This window comes from Styela clava, chromosome 3, assembly GCF_964204865.1.
Source record: "Styela clava chromosome 3, kaStyClav1.hap1.2, whole genome shotgun sequence".
Classification (NCBI taxonomy): domain Eukaryota; kingdom Metazoa; phylum Chordata; class Ascidiacea; order Stolidobranchia; family Styelidae; genus Styela; species Styela clava.
The window spans coordinates 15413588-15437744 of NC_135252.1; the positions used below are offsets into that span (position 1 = coordinate 15413588).

Below are 24157 nucleotides of genomic sequence, written 5' to 3' on the forward strand. Positions count from 1 at the left end.
TGTCTGTGAGCAGCAGATGGCACCAAAGCATCGTTCGTAATTATATATACCGTGCATAATTTACATAAAGATCGAGTCGACGTTTTAAGAGTCATTCGCCGACACAGAGCTTGCGACCATCGGTGGGTTGTGGTATTGTGCCGCGGTCCTTCAGGTGTCCGCGTACGCTCGTTTGAGTTCTTGTCAGTCCGAGAACAGGAGCTAAATGTAGTGGATGGTATGAGGAAAGTTGCATACGTTTGTTGAATTTCATAGATGAACTAAGCCTTCTTCTTTTGCAGCAAGGCCTATAAAAAGCCCGATTTGGATTTGTTGCGTCCTCAATACAAAACAACGATAGAGCGTGAGTTAGAATGTTAGATAATGACACGCTTCAACGAAGTAATTTGTTTTGTATCTGATATGCTATTTTGCACAATGCTCTTGTTTGGTAGCAGATAATTTAAATTGCGTTCATTCGCATTTTTAGTTTTAGTGGGGATACAACGATTTCTTAAGAGCTGCTAGATAGCATGAAGGATCATACTAAGCATCGTATATATATTTGTATGCAATTGCAGCTGTAGAGGTAACCATAAATTTTGTATGTGGGTAAGTCTATTGTAATTGTAAAGCAGTGAGGAAAACAAGGACAAAGAAGCACATATGGGAGAGCCCACGCAACTCGAAGTTTTGTGGGTACTCTTATATCATATTTTTTGAATATTTCTTTTCCAGCATTAATAGTTTGGCCCGTATAGCGATCGGTATAACTTTTGATCATGTACATATGCTTTGCTTATCTATAATATTTAGCCAATGATATTGCCTCGCGTTCACTCATCTTAAACTTAACTTAAAATGTTAGATTTAACTGTAGTTATGCTGTCAAGTCCTGCTCTAACTTACTTTGTTTATTCTCAGAAACAACAAGGATCTGGACGTCAAGATCCAGACTCCTTCGCGTGATGGCAGCGAATCTTCGAATTCCGAAAAAAAGAAAAAGGAACCTGTTCCAAGTGTGCCTTATTACCAGCTGGTCAGAAACTATATTTTTATACAATTTTGTATAAAATATGAAATACTGATGTTAAATATGATGAATGAAATATCGCAAATAATTCGAATAAAAGTGGAACATATTTCCACTCGTTCATAGAATGCCTCAAGGTGTTGAGGATAAGTGCTGTGGATCTTGAATATTAGGATATTCTTGTTAAGTTATGTATAATACTTTCTGTATAATATAAACTGGTGCATTATGATTTATATAGAGTAAAGTACTTTTCAAATCCACTTTATTATCGCTTTATAGTACCGATTCGCTTATGGACTTGATTACTTATTGGTGATTATCGGATTTCTGGCAGCAGCAATTCATGGTTCTTGTCTACCGTTGCTATTTGTCTTCTTCGGGGATCTTACCAATAGTTTTACCGAGTTTGGTAAATATGCTGCCTGCAACTTCACGTATCAAACATGCATTGATGCCGGCTTGTACAACGGGACAGAAACGTAAGTGTTTCTTCAATCGTGCAGACGATCACTATTATTGTAATCAATTTTCGTTATTTATTCTGATTAGCAGAGTCAACAATGGATTATCCTTGTAAAATTTATGATATCTCTATGATGTAAGAATTAATATGTTGATAGTTGAGCTATACTGTCAAAATCTGGGCTTCCAATGCCTCATCTTACGCGAAAAGTAAAAGATATTCTATTGATTACTCCGACCGTGTTTACCGGCAAAATCGCCCTCACTAATTGAATAAATAAAATGAAAATACTAATGTCCAAATTTAAATAAAATATTCTGTTTTGAATTTTATTGTGTCACTTGTGATACTTGAAGCCAAAAAAAACATTCATTACATTCATTTAGGTCTATTTAGACTTTTATTGCATTTTAACATTTTCATTTTCAGCCAGTTTGATGTAGACAGTGCCAATGCTCAGGATCTGACTGGAAATTCGCTGGTATATGTCTACTACTTCGTCTACATAGCGTGCGGGGTATTTGTTTGTGCAACCTTGCAAGTGAGCACATTCTGCTATCAAGCAGTACGGTGAGTGAAACTCACTACTGTATATTTGTATTGTAAAAACGTTCTCGAACATCAATATTATATGACATAAGCAAGCACGTTAAATTTGTCTCTAAATCATCGGTTTCAAGCTTATACGATAATTACGAGTTATTGGGACGAATATGAGAGAATGTGTCTCTAGCGGACATTAGTTCATATTATTGAACTTTTTTCTGTGATACTTGGCTTCTTACTTGGTATTTTGAGTAGAAACCAAACAGGTCCAACTGGTCTCTATTGCTATTTTAATATTTCTATCTTCTATTTCTACTGACAAGGTATTCAAAAAATGGTATAATGAACTCTTTGCCGAATACCTTTGTGGATTATAGCGCTTAGGTCGGGTTTCACTAGTCATGGGTATCGAATGTCTTCACGTTGTTGTTACGGATAACTTCGAATAAACTGCAATCAGGTGATCTTGCCTAAATCACATGATCATATTGATTGACCCGTTTGGAAATGTGAAAGGCATCGAGAGTAACACTATATTATTGTCAAAGGTAAAAAAAATCGTAAAATAGGGTAATAATATTTTTTGTGTTCAGTGTTGCATTACTTCGCTAGTTATTTACGATTAGCTTTATTCATGGCCTTTGAAAAAATAATCGATTTCAAATCTTGAATGTTACGCCATCCACCTCGCGCTCGTAAACATGTATAAATTCTTTTTTCATGTAATATGGCATGACCCAGACCAAATTACCCTGTTCGATTTAGATGGTGATTATGCTGGCGAAAACCGGACTAATTTTAGCTTGCCCTCGGGGTGCAAGTATTGTATAGATCGAAAATTTTCATTAGTGCCAAGAATGCGAAGAATTATTATTACGTGAAATATATGATTTCGAAATGGTTATGATATGATGTAGTTTGGTTGTTGTTGTTTTCTCGCCCAAAATTTTCTCGTACCATATTACACGACTTGCAGAAGTATGTCATAATTTATGATATACTTAATTTAAGGACCAATCTTTCATACCTCAAATTTGCAGTTTTTCATATTTGCCTATAAATTTTATCAATTTTTTTTTAAAAAACATATTCGTCGAAAGACCACATAGCTGCAATTTCCCTTTTTTTTTCTTGATCTATATTTGAAACTTCAATTTATACTCGCGTATACAAGCTGACAACAAAATCAATATTAGATCAATTACCAATCATATTTAGTATGGCATTGCGGCTATAGCGCGTCCGACATTTCTATTTATTCAAGACTAAATATCGTCAACTAAGGCGCCCAATTCTCAGCCAAACGCCAGATTGTATTGCTAGTCTGTTATTGATTCACAAAGGTGTAAAATACATTTGGTAGTATTTCTGAGCAAGAGATTGGTGGTATTACAATTGCAATCTTAATGCTTAGGCAAAAGTTATCGAAAATAAACGCCTTTTTTATTTCAATTTGCACGATTTATAACACCATATCCGGTTTCCATTGCTGATTTCATTAACATGTAGAACATTTCTTGTTGAAGACGATGCGTGGTGACATGGCCGCGCATTTTCACAGTATGCAAAATGTTCTAATGCTGGTAATTACCCGGTCAGATTTGTAATGAAAATAACCAGAGATAGGTCAGAGTACATTCTATCATTTTTGGGGAAATTCGGAATACATTTCCTGTATGGTATTTTCATGACCCAGTAACTCAAAGAAATCAAAATATTTGTTATGATTCAATTATATTTAGTTATTTTAACCTTTATTACGATGTTTCTGTAGATGGTTAAAATATAAGAAAATAAATTAACCTACATTTATCATATAATATTCTATTGATTCTCTAACCAATTGAAACAGTGGTGATCTATCCATTATCAAATCTTAGTTTTTCTATTGGGTGAGGTGATGTGGTTCGTCTGTGTATACCCACCCTCCTTTATCGCCTCTTATTTTCACATGAATACTAATATAAAATCCTGTCGAATGGCCAAATGCCTAAGTTAAAGTATTTGGCAAATGCATTTACATAAAGTTTTCATATCTTCTTCAGTTTGTGTGATTTGACCCAATGTATTTGCACATTGGTTTGTCAAATCGGGCGCTGTGGTAACGCTTCTTGGACTTGTTCAGGCTCGTTCGAATCATGGGGTTATGAATCTCTTACGCAACACTTTATTTGGTAATGTGACTCTAGCCTAGTATGCCTATATAATGCAAAGGTTACATATATTGTGTACACTGAATTAAATATTCAGTGTAACGATCGGAAATACATGGCCCGATCGACACATAGAATATATTGTAGTCACGACCGTAGCCGGTGAAAAACGATAATTCTGATGTGAATTACGATATGACATATAACAATGGAATAATACATTCGAAATGTTTGCTTATCGTGTGTCTGGTTGGAGTTCGACTTTTTTTACCATCGTTTCGGTGATGAATCCATTTTATCGCATTACTATCGTGCACGTGATTTTGCCTGTTGTGCAATTGTTTGAATTTATTCCTCGTTCATTTTTTTTATTATCGTTTTAGTAAGGAGAATCTAAAATATTCCGCCCTATGTATTTTTCTTTTTTCCATCTAATTTTTTCACGTCAGGAGACTCCTATGCAGGTTAAAGGATTCGCTGTTTAATAAGGCATGCCCTGTGGTCATCGGTTAAGCAAACAGTTTTTACTCGTTAAATTATGTTGTTCCGACATCCTGTGATCGTATCAACCCATTACTTAACAATTACTCGAGGTCAATGTGCCAGCTTTTGAATTTCCTTGTTTTGATGACTTTACCCAATTCCTGTTGCTTTCTCGGATGTTATTCATATATATTTGAACAAGAACCGAGAGAGAATAGTGTTATGCCATGCGCTATTCATGAGTAAAGCATCTCACCTTGAGATTGTAGACTAAACCATTTGTTGGGAAATTCGTTGAATTTTGCGAGTACCGTTCTAAATATTACTAAAAGAGCCGTGTTCTTTATCGCGTCGTGAATTGTAGGTAAATTATAATGCTTTGCTGATTTATATTTGTTGAAAAAAAAACGGGGGCTGTCTCTTGTGGTACCGTATTTTTATGAAAACTGACTGAACGAGTGCGTGAATTGTACGGTAATAACCAATTGGACGTCTTTATCAAGAGCTGTTCAAACCCGAAAACTTAAATCGCTCCATCGAAAGTGTTTCAATTGTGTACAAAAATAGCATCTGTGTTATACGATAGGTGATAAGCCACACCGCTTGGGTTTAGCTGAGTCACTGTCGTCTGCTAACTCGTTTTATTTTGAGTCTGGGTGGATGAAGCTATTTTGCATTGTGGTATTTCAGAATAGGCTGCATTAGAATCGTGCCCTTCGGACGAAAATATGTTAATTGGCATATCCATCATTGAGTATTAGCAGTTCGGGGCTTTAGCTAAAGTTGTGGTTTTCCATTTTCTTTTAAATATTTGCTGCATTTGCACTTTCACTCACCTCAGATCATCAAGGTGAAAAATCGTCATATCAGTGGTTTGCCTTACCCAGGCGCTATGAATATACTCTATTTTTCGTTTATCATGCTTTTTTAGCACTTAATTTTAGTGATATAAATCCCCGCTCAAAAAGCACACATCTCACATCTCATATCAAGCGAAACCCCACAGGTTTGAATGTGACCCCAAAATATCTTTAGAATTCGTTTATCACATCTTATTGTTTGCTCTGTTTTCAGACAATCCAAGCGTATCCGCGTAGCTTATGTTCGAGCAATTCTTCGACAAGACATTGGATATCATGACGTGACTTCTTCTGGAGAATTGAATGCAAGACTGGCCGAGTAAGTTTTTTCTTGTGGGTTCACATATTTTAAAATAAATTATGAACGGAATACACTTATGCATGTTCAGCCATGACTGACTGTTGATTTCTTAGTTCTTCAAACAGGAACACGCGTTACCGTTACCCCGTTTATACATCAATGGATAGTGTGATTCACTATGCATTGGTATATTCACAGCTACATGCCGTGAACCGTTTCTCCAATTTTTCGCTTGATTGGGCTATTTTTTTCCACGAAAAGCGAACAAACACAAGTATATGGCGGGCATTGTAGATAATATAGTTTACCAGTTTTCGCATCGTGTGTGTCCTCGAATTAGTCTTGAATTTGAGTCCAATACACAATAGAATATTCGACACAGTTATTAGAAGTTTTAATGAATTGTTAAGCAATATTTTGAAAACTATAGTATATAGATCACGCGTGACTGTGACATATTAACACGTACATTTCTCGCACTAAATACTCGCAAAGGTCGAGTGAATATATAAAGATATAAATCATCAAATGTAGTTCTGAACTTTGGAATAAAAATAACTTTTATGTCGGGAACAAATTTTTCTTTTGCTAATTTTAATAAATGTTCAATGATAGGAAATCTTTGGTTGTTACTAACCGGAATATATCGCACCATGACGTCATAATGTGTGACATTGTTAATAATTGATATCGGCAGATTGCGTAAGAATGTATAAACATGGTACGTTGCCTGCAATGTTACACGTGAACTATATCTAAATGAATATAAGGCTATTGAATTTAATACTGCACCTACCTTGATTTGCGTTTTCCTGATGTAACAGTGTCACGTTACAAATTGCCATTTTGCTGAACTGTGACATACATCCGCTTCTGTCACTTCCAGAACTATAGTATGCTGAACTTTTTATTTAACATTATGGATAATTGGGGCATAAATGCTATATCTCACCAAGTTTGATATGAGATAATATTGGTGTTTAAATCCCCAACCCCGGTCTAAGTACTCTACCAGCATTCCGCTTGATACCTCAGGGCTCAGGCTATGTTTTTATTTCCGGGTTATAATTTTGCATCGGTTATTCAAAACAATTCATGCAAAAACAGTGTTTGACTTCACTTGCCATAAGTCGCTTGCTAATCCCACATTTCGATCATATGTAGACGATGATATTAAAATATAATTTCATACATGAATACATTTGTCTCAGTTTCGCCAAAAGCAGTTTTTGAAGCTCCGGATAGGAGGATTTAAATGCTTTCGATGACTTTCAGAAATTGTAAATTTGCGTTTTTCGTATGCGGATTTAGCGCGAATAAATTAGTTGTCCAGTCGAGTTGCATGAATAAAAGATTTTGCACACCTGTAAATAGGGCACAGGTCGTTCGGAACTTGAAAACGACAGCCTTTATCAACCCGCCTATCTCAGTCGTCGTCTTCGATACAACAAACATTAAATAAATGTGTAACCAAGAGCAAATATTTAGTCGATAAATAATAAGGTCGCTAAGTACAGAACCTATAAAATATCATCTAGATCGGAGTGGTTGCCGTGTAGGTATACTTTGCTCCCTGGCAATATTGGATGGGATAATATTTGTTTCGATCAAGACTTTAACAATTTAAGCTCTGCCTTGATATTGAGTGTTATTCGCTTCACGGGGGTCCGTGATCATGATTAGAAAACAAATTTAAATTACCATATTAAGAATCTTTCCAACTAAAGTATATAAACTAATGAGCTGAACGATCGAGCTCATCAAAAGTTATCCAATTGCTAAATAAAATATTATTCTATAAATAGAGTTATAAGTTCTCCTTTTAAAGTACCTCCGTGGGTTTACGATAAAATGGTAGGTCTGTACATAGATTTACAATTTTTTTTATAGTCTTTGGAAGTTTTTCAAACATAGTGTAAAATAAATATTTTTGGATATATATTATATTATAAACTTTGTCAATTTGTTGGAAATTAAAAATTTGGTTCATATGATTCAGCTTTTAGCGCAAGATGGTTTGATCCAGTGATTCCCAAAGTGGGCGATATCGCCCCCCGGTGGGCGAAAACGATACAGAGGGGGGCGAAAAAGTCGAAGTGGGCGATAGGGGGGCGATTTCGCGAAACCTGTTTTTGCTCGGCGCCTCGTGCACTTGATTACTGTACTCTGCGTGCTTTCGTAGGTTTGAATCACGTGGGCGATGTGATTGCACGCGAAATGATAGCTGGACTCGTCTTCGCAGTGAGGTACGGTGGTTTGCGTATCCCAGAGGTCGGAAAATCTGTAGTAATCTGGCCCGGGACGCTTCACTTAATGGACTTTTCCCCGACCTTTGACCCCGGAAAATTCTTCCTATACTTTATCATTCTAAAATTTTCGGTGCTTATTTTTAAGAGTGGTTTCCCGTGGCCTATAAAATAAGGTATTTGTTTCAAACTATCTTTCAAATTCATACTATTCAACAATCTGTTTTTTAGGGAGTACCGGTAAATAATTTTAGCCTAGTCTATCACAGCTATTTCTACACTAATTTTTGATCACTGTAATTGGACTGAAACTCCTAGGGGGACAAAGTGATTATTGACCTATTATATTTAAATTTCCGAAAAACAACTAAAAACTAACGAATATAATTCAAAGTCGCGAAAATGAGGTGAGGTAATGTTTACGACCACGCCTGAAAGTCTGTCTGAGTGAGGAATGTGTCTGAGTGGATGCAAAAGGGGGCATTGTTACGTTTATTTTTGCATCTTGCTGATTGGCCTATGTCAAGAAGTAAACAAGGAAGTCTATGCCAGGAGAAACGTCCAAACGGCGGTTTTAATGATGAATTGATTTTATTTATCATCTACGCTCGAGGAGTAAATTACATTTTTTTACGTAACAGAATTTATCGTGAGACACGTTTAGACTAAATTTTATTATATCCTTTATATAACAGCTATTATATATAACAGCTACTCGTTTAATGAGCCTACAATTTAATTATAATTAGACAAATGGAAACACGCAGAAAAGTTTATGCAGGAGTTCAATAGCGCTGTAAATATTCGAATATATTGCAATGCAATAAAGAAAAAAAATTCATATTCTATTCCAGAGATTCATCACTGCTCATTTTTTGTAAGAATGTATCTTCTTAAAGAAAATCTTTATCAAAATTTCACAAACCATGCGAAAATATTCACTTCGATGTTTGGAAGTACATATTTGTGCGAACAATTATTTTCAAAAATGATCATTACAAAGAACAAGCAAAAAACTAAGATTAGTGATGCCCATTTAGAAAATCTTCCAATCTTGGCGTCCTATCAAGCGTGATGCAGCAACAAGACAGTGTCACATTGAATGTCATTGTAATAATTTTTTAATAAGACGACTCAGTTGAATTCACGAATTGTCGCAGTTTTTGCACGATGTTCCGTTTTTAACTTTCAAAAAATATATGCGATCCGCGAAAGAATAGCAACCCTAAATTTTGTCCCGCGAGCGACGTAAAATTTGCCGCCCCTTGGGCCATCCGAGTCCACGAATCCAAAACAAATGGCTGATTAAATCTATGGACTGGTAATCGGACTGGAGGACGTGGAATAGGGGATGAATTTTACCGGAGACCGTTGTATATCATGTATTTTGGTAAAGCTCATCATCAGGCTGTAGGGATGAATGAGATGTACGAAAATCATCATTATAAGTTTTGAAAAATTAATTTTGTTTTCATTATTTCAATGTGAAATGCGGTGAATTAGGGAATTGAATGCAAGAGTACACGACAGTTTTTGAGGGAGTAGAACCCTGAATTCTTTCATTTCCGACCTCTGATATGGTGAAAGAAGGGTTTTCAGCCGTGCTGCTATTGCTATCAAAACAACTAAATCGCCTTTCCCTCAGTAAACGGGGTAATTTTAGATATAATGAAAAACTCGCTGAAGAACACCAAGCTCATCCATCTCATTAAAAAACACTATGAACTATGATTTGTCTTCTTATTTGGTCTGTAATATATTCGTTTCAAACTTTTTTTTTGCAGTGCCGGGGGGCGATGAAGTTGTATAAACTACTTTAGGGGGGCGATGGTACAAAAAGTTTGGGAACCACTGGTTTGATCCATATTATCTGCTGAGATGATGAGTACTATTTCATAATATGAATTTAAATTTTCTGATACAGTTTCGTGGTTGGCTTATGTTGGTTGTCGTTACTTATTTCGTATGTCTTATAAATTATTTAACGAAACAGTCACGTGATACTCTCGATCGCTTTGTCACGTTCAATCAGCAACACATCGAAATTTTAGCTTTGCAAATTGTCTTATTTAGGATTGCAAATGTTGAAGGTATTCAAGTTATTTACTATGAAAATGTTACAGTTGCCTAATCAAACATCACAATATTTACATAATAATTCGACTGCGTTTTATTGAATATGTTTCCCCTGCTTTTAGTGACGTCAAAAAGATTCAAGACGGCATGGCTGACAAAGTATCATTAATGATTCAATACGTATGCATGGTGTTGGCTGGCCTCGTTATTGCATTCATTTATTCTTGGAAACTATCTCTGGTTGCTCTCTCTGTATCGCCTTTTTTGATCATATCGTCAGCATTGATATTCACGGTAAGTTTATAGAATACACACAATGTACAATATTGATTTTGAGGCGCTCCAGAAGTATGTGTATCAATATGTGGATAACTAATTTAAATTGCCTACTCAATATCAAGTTGTGTAAAGGGTTTGAAACCTAAGGGCAGGTGGTATATTCACTTGACTAGGACAGACAGTCCCCGAACACGTAATAGAACTAAAATAAAGAAAATCGGAATAAAATCATGGCCTAACCTTAACCTGCTATACACACTATTGGAGTACCGTTTTTGGTTTTAATTATGTACACTGTACATTATCAATCATCGAAGATTCAAGCTTCGGTAAGGCGGTTATTTTTCAGACCAAACTTTTCAGACCAAACTTTTCAAACCAAACATTTCAGCCATAGATTAATAAATTGGGTGAGATTTGCTGAAACGGAAATTACACATCCCGGGTTCAAAACCCATGCCCCCACCTTATCCAGGTACCGAACCGAAAAGAATTTAGTTGTTTCAAATAGAAGTAACTCCTAGCATACCATAAAATATAGTAGCGACTGCTTGTATAGAGCCTTGTATGGAGCGAAAGCGTGAACAAACGTAAATGTGGTGAGTAAATCACTGCATATCTATAAGTTTTTCTTATTTGTAGTTGACCAACAAATATACTAAGATGGAACTTGATGCATACGCAAGCGCTGGTTCAATCGCCGAAGAAACGATATCGTCCATCCGTACAGTTGTGGCATTTGGGATTCAAGAAGAGCAAGCTAACCGGTGGGTATTCTCTAGAATTATGAAAATTTTATAAAAGAACACGAATATCATTATCCAGCAGCGGTATTCCGACAATAAGTATTATACATGAAGGCTTCTTGAGTCGCGTCAAAAGAAAGAAATCCTAGCCTGTTTTTTCTCCAACTTTTCAGGTATGGTGACAATCTTGGAGAGGCCAAAGCAATGGGACTTAAAAAAGGCGTGATTTCCGGCACAAGTCTCGGTTTCCTATATTTGACAATGTTTGGAATGTATGCTCTAACTTTCTGGTATGGAGTTAGATTGGTCATCGATGAAAACGACCCACTCTCCCCCGGTGATATGATGGTCGTCTTCTTCAATATCCTTATTGCCGCTTTTGGCCTGGGAACAGTAAGTGGTTTCATGTTCAGTGCTCTTATACTAGTAAAAAGATTAGACTTCGGTGTAATTTTAGTACCACAGTACTCATTATTGATCTAAATTTATGAATGCCCTGGCCTAAACGAAACTATTCAGAATTAGTTTATTGAAGTTCTTTTTTTTTTATTTACAAAAATTAAAAAAAAATTTAGTTTTCAGAAATTAGAACCTAAACAGTTTTCAATTAGTTTGTGAAATCTATAGAAAATGAGGACCAAATCGAATCATTTTTCGAGGACAAATTTGTGCTTATATGCTATGCCGCGTATTTCCTATGATAGTATTTCAGCATAAACTGCAATGTATTCTCCACGGTGATGACTCAGAATTGCAGACAATCAACTCGAGCGCCTAAGTTCGTTTCTTTGTACATCGTTATTTCTTTACTGTAATTTTCTGTTCTATTTTAGTCCGGAAGCAACATGGAATACTTTTCTGGTGCCATGGCTGCTGGGCAAAAGGTTTTTGCCGTGATTGATCGAATACCCCCAATCGATATATTTTCGAAAAAAGGACTAAAACCCAAAGAAGCGAGCGGAGAAATTGAATTCAAGAATGTGCGATTCAGTTATCCTTCTCGTGCGGAAGTGGAGGTATGTGTTATAATTCATCTCACTTCTGATCATTTAGTCATTTGTTTGGTTGGCGATTGCTCGTTCGATGTTTTTTAAATACGTATTTAATAACATTTCCCTTTCGTTGTGGATTTGAGCGCGTGGAACTAAGGTACCACGTGACTTCAACGTAAATGTCTTATTTTGTAATCATGTATTTAAATGTTGATAGTTTTCAATATCCTTCTATGACTGCTATATTTACAATTTAATGCATGCGATGTATGACGTGTCATCATTACATTTGCGTACTTCCTTTCTCGTTTTGCATAATTTCTATCTTCCGGCCGGTTTATGATATTAGAAATATTCTTGGTTCGGAGATGACACGTTTCAAAGATGCGAAACTTTTGCTCACGCTTTTTGTCATGTGACTCAGTAATAAATAACGATACTACGTTATCGCTTTTGAACAATCCGGAAATATATCCGGTTTATTTCTCATTCAGAAAAATATTATCACGCTTAAATGGCGGCATACAGGGAATAAAAACAAAACCAAGCAAATACACAAGCAGTATCAACTTACTATTAGACAATAATACCTGTTAGTTCGTTCTTCTAAATCAAAATTAATTTTATCATTAGAAAAAGCATATTTCAACTCAGTTTTACCACGCAGCTGGCACTTACCACTCGATCGCACCGAGTATTTCGGATAATTTGGCCAGTGACCTATGGCCTATATATAAGACTCGAGACGCCGCTTGGCTACTACACATCTCAACACAGCTTCAAACTGCACTATTTGTATTAATTAAAAGGCTTGGTTACGTATTTCCTATTTTTAGGAGAGCAATCACATAATTATGTTTTATTTTAAGGTTTTGAAAGGAGTAAGTTTCACTGTGGAAAAAGGTCAAACGGTTGCATTGGTGGGACAGAGCGGTTGTGGTAAAAGTACATCCGTCAGTCTAATTCAGAGATTTTATGATATTCCGGTGAGTAACAGTACATTAATTGTTGAAAATGAATACATTTTTGTATGTGTTTAATAAAGCAAAAGTTTGAATGAAAGATTGAAACTGAAATAGTGGGATAATTGATAATTATAATTAGATCAATTAAATATTTATTATTACTCTCGATCTGATTTTATTCCAGTGAACAATATTTAATCGGGGTTGATTTTTTGATGAAATATCTCGTTTAGGTACTCCCGTAGTATGGGAACCAAGAGGGCGGACACGTGGTACGTTAGCGTTAGGGTTGGGTGATAATTTTATTCCAATTTTCCTTATTTTAGTTCTATTACGAGTTCGGGGACTAGCCAAGTGACTCCCGTAGCATTTGTACTTGAAATTATAGCATAACCTGGTACACATACTACGTTCCGGTGTCCGCCATCCACATACTACGAAAGTACCCTTGTTTATTTTTGATAATTGAAGTAAGTATAAACAAGTTTCAAATTAGTGGTTAAAAAGATCTTGTCTAATATTTTTCTCCTTAAATCTACCATTTGTTTTTGCTATTTATAACACTCAATTAGGCAGTCCAAGTAAACAAAGGTTAATTTTTCAGGAGGGTGTTGTTTTGGTAGACGGGAATGATGTGAAAGATTTGAATGTGAGATGGTTAAGAGACAGAATAGGAGTTGTGGCACAAGAACCTATACTTTTCGACACCACGATCGGTGAAAATATAAGATGGGGAAGAGAAGGAGTAACTGAGGATGAAATTATAAAAGCTGCAAAGCAAGCTAATGCCTTCGATTTTATCAACGTTCTTCCTAAGGTGGGTATTATGAATTATGTAAGGTATTTGTCAGCTCGTCATAGATTATGTTGTTGTTATTACCAGTATTACAGCGATGGGTGGTTTAGGAGAATGGTTGGAATAGAATAAATAGACCACCAGTTAATTGTATTGCGCCATTTACTGAAAGGAAAGAAAAATGTATAATTACCTTGAATTTTCATGTTCTACGATATTTAAATCCGAGCATAAAATTATTGAATCTATCCAAGGTTTTGCTTATTTCCCCCATTCGCTTATTACGGTGTTGTCAACAATGTGCTATATAAAAACTTGCTCATATTTACTAAATTACCCACAAAATAAATATACAAAGTGGAACTTCTTTTACAACAGCGTTTGAACATTCTCACAAAATCTCAAATTGCTATGTCATATGCTATCATGTCACGCGGTTGGCTCACCGGAAACTTGTTTTTTTAGAAATTTGACACCTTAGTCGGGGAAAGCGGTGGCCAAATGAGCGGCGGACAAAAACAACGTATTGCTATTGCGAGAGCGATAGTTCGCGACCCCAAGATCATGTTGCTCGATGAAGCTACTTCAGCATTGGATACTGAAAGCGAATCCATCGTCCAACAAGCACTTGACAAAGCAGCCGCAGGTATAAAAGTCCGGCTTTTAACTATCATTTTGTGGTATAATATTGTTCTAGTTTCCCCGGCATCTGCGGTCGCCTTAAATGTCGAATGAATGACATGGCATGTACGTTTGATGTGTTATGTACTGTAATATGCAGTTGAAATACTGTTCATTCAAATACCATGACCTCATTAAAATCTGGATGAATATATAATAGAAATGTCATCACATGATATGACGTATTTTCACGGCCGGATATCACGGGACCAACCAAGAATGTTTTTGTTTAAACGTGATCGACCGCGACGCAGATAGACTATGGCGAGACTAAAAAATATGTTATTGCACCATCTTCTGCAAATGCATTTTTTTACCGGCGTGATCATTTCAAACAATATCCTTTTTATTCATCATCAATCTGTCTTTTGTCATTGATATGCCGTTTATAAATTGCTACTGCAATAGTCGTGTCATCTGTAATTCGGTTACGCAACGTATTGAGAAAAGAATTTTAGTTGCACCATATTTTGCCGCAGAAAATTTTAATCGGTACTTTCTGCTAGCCGTTCCTAGTAATTAGCGGCCTTTAATCTGATCTTACGAATACTGATTTAAAAAAAATAAAAATAAGAGCAGATTTACGTCGAGATAATATTGAACTTGAAGAAAAACAAGTTTTGAATTTTTCTTGTGGACGAAAACAATGAAAACCATTTTTCTTGCACCATATTGTGCAAACGCACCTTTTCAAACAAGCGGAACTCCATGGGTGGCATATTAAACCGATTAATACGTGAATTCGGATATCTGTAAAGTCGTTTTTTTTTTATTTGTGCACAAATTTCTATTACTTTTCATCTTCTACGGCTCTAAGCCAACCGGAGTGTATCTGTAAAAAAATAACTTAATATAAACCTGTTATGAAATACCCTATTATTATAAGATTTGATTTTCTTGGTTTATTCCCGAGAGAGGAAAGCCGACAATATTGCTTGATAATACCACGATCCATGGCATCTCGTGCAGTTTTCAGTTCGTCATTAAGTCAATCTTTGCAGATGCACAGACTTGATGATGGCGCAATACCGACCATTAGATGACGGCTCTCGCACGTAATAATCCCCTACGGTATTCAAACCTGCGAACCCGTGAAGGGGAAAAACCCGATTAACCTTCACTTCCCGAGTTGGTTGATGATCAGTCTCAATAGGATTGTTGTTGAATTTAAAATTAAATTCACTGCTATATTCTCACAGTGTTGTGTGATGTTGGCATTAATTTTTTTGTGGTAAATGTTAAATTTAGGTCGAACAACCATCGTGATCGCTCACAGACTTTCCACCATTAAAAATGCCGATAAAATCGTGGCTTTCCAAGAAGGTGAAATTTCTGAAATTGGAACTCATGATGAATTGCTTCAAAATCCTGATGGCGTTTATTCAAACTTGGTCAACATGCAGGTGGTCAATACTAACAAGAATCCCTCCACACCTGTGCCGGAGAAAGGTAATCAAAACTACGAAAATGAACCTTGATTCTTTCAGTTATTTCTCTTTTTTTCTCTGGGGGGTGGGCGTGGTATAGCATTTATAATAGTATTAAACTCTAATGGCAGCTAATGCTTGTGCAGAGACTTATTCTCAGTAATGAAAAAAAAATGAAATGAGTGGGTTGAATAGGATAGGATAGGATTTACATATTTATCCCGGAGGAGAGGAAAGCCGGTAAGACGGCTTATCCATATGGCGAACCACGGCCTCTCGTCCGGTTACCATTCCAAGTCGGGTATGGGATTAGTTATATTGTTTGTTTTCGGAAGCATGGACTTGGTGGTGGAGGAAGCCGTAACCGACCAGCGGTTACGTGAACCACCCAACGACGGCGAGGAGTCCAGCAATCCTCTCGCACATAACCATCCCTGCATGGGATTCAAAGCATGCGAACCCACGCAGAGTAATTAGAGGTGCGGTGGCGAGCGTATTCCTAACGCTTAGCCCGTTGAGCCCACCGCCGCACCGCGCTAACTTTACAATCGAATAGCAAATATATATGTACGGTCTGTAATTTTGAGTAAATTCTGGAATACTGTATATGTATGTTATGTATGTATGACTTACCTGTCCTACCTTGAATTTGGGTAAATCTTAATCCTTATATATTTATTAGATGATGCCGCTAGTCTTAGATTAAATCAACAAAATGGCTGTGTTTAGGAATAGGATTATCATATTTATCCCGGACAAAATACTGAACCCCAGCATTTTGTCTGGCTACCTGTCTATGTCTAGTATGAAAAATTTCGTAATCAATAAGTCTTTCATTGAGAAGCATTTCTGTTCTTACAGATGTGTGAAATTACCAGCCTCATAGTAATCAACCACCTCTAGTAAGTGATGTTAGCTGGATAACTTGATTCCAGATTCCAAATTCTAAAATTTTAAATATTTAAAATTAGATATTTCAACCATAAATGTGGCTGCTTGATAACCAGCTTTGGTTCTCTGTGACTTCCCTTCCCCAGTGAAAATGTGTAATTATCATTTTCTCGTAATTTCTATTTGATTGATTCACTGTTTGATCATTACTGGTTGCAAAAAATGACCTTCACTTGACTGCATGTGCACTTCTTGAACCCTTTTGATAGACATTGCTTTGATAGGCCTGTGTAATGGCTTCTTGCATTCATATATTCTACTTTTCATGTCTTCAGATAGTGAATCTCAGTTTTCCTCTCAGACATCACTCAAGAGAAAGACTTCTCATAAATTCAAACGCCAAACTTCAACTACTCGATCTGTAACCTCTTCTCATAATGAGTTTGGTGGAAACAAAGTGAGTAGAGTTGAAAAAAATCTCAAGGGTATATTCTCTCTATCAAAAAAATATTTCATTGCTCGAAACAATTGAGATTCGTGAGTATTATTATCTTGTAGAAAAGCAGCTTTGTTCATTTTCTTACAAACTGAACTACCTGATCTAATTGAATTAGGATCGCTGTTCTAACACTGTAAATTGGATCTGAGTTAAACATTATTTAAAATATGCTTTCAACATTTCAAGACTGCGATGATATTTTTTGTCAGGATGATGATGAAAGTGAGGATGAAGAAGAAGAGGATTTGCCAGATGCTCCATTCACCAGAATCATGCAAATGAATAAACCTGAAGGATGTTATATTGGATGTGAGTCAAGCCGTTGTATCTATGTATCAAATTGATATTATTTGAAAATGAAATAATACTACAACGTATAGCATAATATTTGAAACTTCTTTAAAACATGTATTTTTACGTACTACAGTTGGTTGTCTCTTTGCTGCAATGGCTGGTGCTGTGGATCCCATTAATGCAATTTTGTTTGCTTCTGTTCTGACTATATTCACAGAAGGTGATATTGAGGAACAAAGACGCTTATCTGTTTTATACTCCTGTTTGTTTCTTGCTCTTGGAGTTATTGCTTTCATTTCTTACACAATGGAGGTTTGTTTTCAAGTTATTTTTTCTAGCTCATGCTTATTATTCCAATATATGCTCATGGACTTGCTTGCGTAGAGAGCATAAATGATTTGAATTAAAATTTATAGATAGCATTGGAAGGATTTAAATAATTTGTAGTGTAGTTGTAGTGTTTCATCCGGACTATATGTTTTAGTTCCAGAACATGAATAAATGGATATTAAATTTGCTGATTATTTTTCAGGCAACCTTGTTTTCTAAATCTGGAATGGAATTGACGACACGTCTACGAAAACTGGCATTTAAATCTATGGTTCGACAGGATATTGCCTATTTTGATGATCATAAGCATAGTACTGGTGCTCTGTGTTCGAGACTTGCAACTGATGCATCAAGAGTGCAAGGATGTACTGGTGTGAGAATGGGAACAATGCTCAAGAACTTTTGCTCATTGGGTAAGAAAATTTGTCAAAATTTGATTTTTAAATTTTTTTATAATGTGTCTTAATTTTTGTCATTTTATGATAATTATTTTTTAACTTCGCTATTTATATTATGGTATGTTCATTTTATAGGTGTTGCCCTTGGAATTGCCTTTGCATATGGATGGAAATTGACTTTACTAACAATCGGATTCATACCTTTTCTGGCACTTGGCGGATTTTTAGAAATGACTTTGCTTATGGGTCAAGCAGATAAGGAGAAACAAATATATGAGGATGCAAGTATGTTCCAGATTCACATTACATAAATAAGCTATTTAAATCGATCAGTTACTGGTAATCTGTAGTCTTGTTTGGAGATAAAATATGGAAATGCCTCATAAAAATTTAGTTGATTATTTGTGCAGACCATCCACATGCAATACCACATGCTGATTATCTCCAAAAAATCATGCAATATTTATGAAAATCCATAGTAAGCCAAGCCAAGATGTAAATAATTCATCGCTGTGGCACATGATATTTCACCATACATATTGATATTTCAGGCAAAATTGCAACTGAAGCTGTGAATAATATTCGTACTGTTGCCTCTTTGACAAAAGAAGAAAAGGTTTTTCAGATTTACAATGAAAGGCTGAAGGAACCTGCAAAGTATGTTGGAGAAATAAATTTTTGAGATGCCCGTTCATATATAACATATCATTTTACAAATTTATGGATATTTTGATGTATGTTGTGATTCATTTTTATAGAAATTGTCACATGACCTAACATAAAAATGTTAAGACTAATATCAACACTGGTTGCCTAGGTGTTGAGCATTAAGAATCAACTATGATGAGGTCGCAGGTCAAAATTTCAGGTCTAATCCTGATCCAGGGTATAATAAATTTTGCAATCAATGCCAAACCGGAAAGAGTCGGTTCTTCCAATAGATGTAGTAACTAGTAGATATAGTAACCTAGCTGTAACTGCTTGTGCTTTGTTTGGTATGGAAGACATGTGAAAACGCGATATAAAAATATGTATATAATTTCATTTGTGTATAATTGTGCAAGAGATATAATTTTCATACTGATTAACAGAACAAGCATTTTAAGTCCACACTGACATGATCAGATAATTGAAAATCTCATTTTCCAAGTAACTAGCACGTTAACTTCTAATTGTGATTCCATTCTTTCTATACAGGAATGCAAATAAAAAAGCTCTCATCACTGGTCTTGGCTATGGTTTCTCGCAATGTGTCATTTACTTTGCATATGCAGGAGTATTTCGCCTTGGAATATATTTGGTTGAAATTGGAGACATGGAATTCGAAGATGTTTTCAAGTAAGTATTTTTTGGTATCAGGATTACTGATATATAAATTGATATTTTGATCTTACTGTTCATTTTATTATATTTTGTTAGTCATTGATCAATGGCCGCAATCAAGATTGTTTATGTGTGCACATCAGAATAAAGATTTCTGAGTCATATACTCTTATAACTTAATTGAAATATTTCAATTACAGGGTCCTTACTGCTGTTATATTTGGGGCTATGGCTGTTGGACAGAACAGTTCATTCGCACCAGATTATGCTGAAGCGAAGGTATCGGCATCCAGGATGTTTAAATTATTTGATTCCAAACCTACTATTGATGCGTACAGTGATGAAGGACACAAACCAGTAAGTTGTTTGTATTTTATTACAATGATCAATTTAAGAACATAATTCAGAACCATAGTTGAACAAATAAAGTTTATGCTAAAAACTTTGATATTTTCTGAAATTAATTTTGGCATATGATACATGAAAATGCATTTATGAAAGCAGTTTCGTTTTCACAGGATATTTATTGTTCAAGACAATTAAGTTACATTCTTTACACGACTGTTGCAACATTAATTGACCATTACAAAAAATCTTCTAGTCTAGTACTGCGTATTCAATTTATCGAGTCCCAAATCGGAATCGATATAGGCACCATCTACTGTTAAAACATACTATTGCATGGTGCTAATTTTGTGGAACCAATGCTCATTCTAACTATCCCAAATATTAAATATTCCAGTCATGGAGTATCTGATACCTATTAACCAAAATAACTATATTTTTACAGCAAGCTTGCAAAGGCAACGTAGAATTCAAGTCTGTGAAATTCACATATCCTACCAGACCAGATACACTTGTGTTGAAAGGTCTTGATGTCAATGTACCATCTGGTAGTACACTCGCTTTAGTTGGCCAATCAGGATGTGGAAAATCTACATGTATTCAACTCATTGAAAGATTTTATGATGTCTTAGAAGGCAATGTGGTATGTATTATAATTGAATATTCTTGTCATCTATCTTATTTAAAAATATTTCATTATTAGATTTGTTAGAACTTTGGTTAAGAAGGTTAAAAGAATCTTTTTGCTGATAGTAAGCCTCAATCTTTGAAACTTTTCAGGATTAATTTTTTGAGTGACAAACTGAGGCCAAGGGTTATCCCTTCTCATTTTAGCAGAATATATATTGAATATATTCAAAATGAAATACTTAGATATATATATATATAAAATTTCTGAAACACAAATAAAATTTGACAAATAGCTAACAAAACCATGGAAATGAGCCAATATGGTAAAAATCTGTTACAGTGGATAAAAGTGTCCAAGTTGCTTCACAAATTTCAATTGTTATTTCAGTTAACTTATTGTTGTCAGGACAATAAAAAAAGAAGGTTGATGCTTGAAAACACCAATTTACCTTAACCGTTTCGATTTTAATTTTTTTTTATTCCGTTTTCAGACGGTTGATGGTTCTGATATAAAAACATTGAATGTGGCATGGATGAGACAACAAATGGGAATTGTTTCACAAGAACCTGTCTTGTTCAATATAAGCATCAAAGAAAATATCTTGTAAGTTTATATTTCTTTCTTAAAATTTGTTTCAAAGATTTGTTCACAAGAGAACCTGCCTTGTTCAATATAAGCATCAAAGAAAATATATTGTAAGTTTATATTTCTTTCTTAAAATTTGTTTCAAAGATTTGTTCATGTCTATTATTTAGTTGAGAGATTTAAGATTATTGGGCGGTTCTTCTAACATTTATAAAATAATTTGTAATAATTCCTAATAACGAATGGCTGGCTGAAACAGATTCAGTTCAATTACATAAAAAAACTTATGACATATGGAATTTTTATGAAAAAATAAATCAAATTGTTTTTTCAAAATAATATCTCTAGGGATTTTGTGCTTTCTATATTCAGCTGCCTGAATTTTAATGCTGCAATGTTTATTTATTTTTTTACAAAAATTGTGAATTACTTCATTGAGATCAAGATCAACTGCATGTTGGTATGGTTTTATTAACATCTTGTGTTTTATAATTGCCTAGACTTGGTGACAAAACACGACCATACACTGATGAAGAAGTATCCTCTGCTGCCGCTGGTGCAAATATTCATGAATTTATATCCGGTCTTCCTGAGGTTTGTAGTTTATCATTTTTTAGAAGATTGCAAGCAGGGAATTGACGATTTAATTGTATTAGTATCAAAAACCTCGTTTTGTCGATCTAATCGATACAAATACCAGTATACCGAAGTTTTTGCTGGTGATGCAATGATCATCAGTAATCCCAAGAAATTTCTCTTCTGATGAGGTGTAATATCTGTACGTAACAACTTATTTTAAATGCTCAGGGGTACGATACGAAAGCAGGGGCAAAAGGTGGCCAACTGTCTGGTGGTCAGAAACAAAGAATTGCTATTGCAAGAGCTTTGTTGAGAAAACCAACTATATTATTATTGGATGAAGCAACATCTGCATTGGATACAGAAAGTGAAAAGGTATGTTAAACAATTCAGTATGATACATTTCTTTCTTTTAACATTTCTATCAAACTGGTTACCCTGACGTGTTGATTGACTCAACAGTTCCATACAATCTGAATATATATGCGTTGTAATACACGAGATGACATATTTTAAATGTAAGACGTCAGATTTCTAAATATACCTGTTTGCAGTTATTCTCAACTGATAATGTGTTGTTGTTATTAGTGCTGTGATGTAACTCACTGATATGGTTTGTAGTTTTGCGAATGATTGACTATATTATTAAACGTCTTGTTCAATATGTATTGTTTGTTATATTTTACAGATTGTACAAGAAGCATTAGACAAAGCAAGAGAAGGTCGTACAAGTATCATAATAGCACACAGATTGTCAACTGTTAAAAATGCAGATATTATCGCAGTTGTTGACAATGGTAAAATTGTTGAAACAGGAACACACGAAGAACTTATAAAGAAACGAGGCGCATACTACAGGTATGTATGCAATCCAGAAGCCTACTTCTACCACCTCAGTTATAAATTTTCATGTTTCATCCTAAAATGAACTGAACTTCACTTTTCACCAATGTCAATCCTTGTGTATAAATGTCAATATTTTTGCTCATTGAAATTAAAAATGTAATTTCGGGATGTTCTACCAAGTGTAACATCTGTGCCCTGAAGTTGCTTAGACTTCAATTCTATGTTCAAGTATATATGTTTTATGTCACAATGCTCTCCATCTATCTATACATATCATTCTTAATAGCAATAAAGGTAGTCCATCCCAGCATTAAAGTTCATTTTTGATTAATTTCAGTTTGGTCAATGCTCAACTCACACATCAAGAATAAGCAGAAGAATCAGCATTTCCTGTTTTGTTCACAAAAGAAGTTTGAAGATTGCTGATGTACGCCCTTTGATATTATTTTTCTCAATTCTTTTCTCGTTCAGTGCTGATTTTTTGCACCAAAGGCTGATTTTCTTTTTATACCTTGAATTGTTGTTATAAAGTGGTTTATGAAATAGCCATCGTTTTGTGACGATACTTGGCTCTTATTTTATATATATAAATATTATTTTGTTCCTTTTTTTACACATATACGGTAGTTGACATTAGTGTTACTAACAGATTAATTTCGTTATATTTTAATTGGCTACTTTCTTTCTAATGATTTCTTTCTGAAAACAAGTTCATGCCTATCATGGTAAGTTATAACGAAGATATGCAGCCCTTATTACTACTGGAAGCTTACATTGGGTTATTATCAGTACAAGGTAAAATAGGCTTTTAGCACACCATTGGTCATCATGATTGTTTGGACTGTTAGAACAGTGGTTCACAACCCAGAATGATTTATGAAGGTTTATGAACTCTTAGCTCGCATAAGACTACATCCTGCAAAGTTTCTTGACAGATCACATCTTTTACCACCCACCAAAGTAGAGGCAGGTCCCGTGTGTTGTTTGAGGATAAGTAAGTCTTGTTTCCAGTGAAGACTGGTGTTTGAAGGGGTCTAATCCAGTGTCTAGTTTAGGTATGAGAATAGTAGTGGCCTAGGCAAAGATCAAAAGTTACATAAATCATCCTGTGACTGCAAGAAGTCCTGACAGACAATTATCTCTTACAAAATACTACTTTTGTGGGTAATCAGCCGCAGCAAGCTACAGTTTAGTGAGCTGTCCCTCAAAGTTAAGTACACCGAGACTGTGCACATTATAACAACTGGTCTGCATGTCATAGAAACCAACATTCAAAGCTGTATAGGTTGTTTAGGATTTTCATATTTATCAAAACCGACGAGCTGATTAATAGCATGGCGAAGCATTGTTATAGTCTGGTTACCAGTAGGGCTGGGCATTTTCGAATACCTGGTGGATTCTATCTTT

The 24157-nt window shown here is 35.2% G+C and overlaps 2 protein-coding genes across 2 annotated transcripts in view; one reads left to right on the forward strand and one right to left on the reverse strand.

Moving 5' to 3' along the window:
• Positions 1 to 24157, reverse strand: part of LOC120342659 (ATP-dependent translocase ABCB1-like) — a 77771-nt gene that overhangs the window by 22308 nt on the left and 31306 nt on the right. The window lies entirely within an intron of this gene.
• Positions 529 to 23490, forward strand: LOC120342657 (ATP-dependent translocase ABCB1-like). The gene is made up of 27 exons (XM_039411584.2): positions 529 to 674; positions 904 to 1018; positions 1295 to 1494; positions 1908 to 2048; positions 5735 to 5839; positions 10266 to 10437; positions 11065 to 11189; positions 11342 to 11561; positions 12002 to 12184; positions 13030 to 13146; positions 13730 to 13942; positions 14387 to 14567; positions 15851 to 16051; positions 17256 to 17377; positions 17629 to 17728; positions 17847 to 18025; positions 18246 to 18456; positions 18577 to 18726; positions 18993 to 19098; positions 19639 to 19779; positions 19965 to 20121; positions 20555 to 20752; positions 21231 to 21343; positions 21826 to 21919; positions 22133 to 22279; positions 22593 to 22762; positions 23088 to 23490. Exons 1-27 carry the CDS (start codon positions 646 to 648, stop codon positions 23119 to 23121), a joined length of 3924 nt encoding a protein of 1307 aa, XP_039267518.2. The 5' UTR covers positions 529 to 645; the 3' UTR covers positions 23122 to 23490.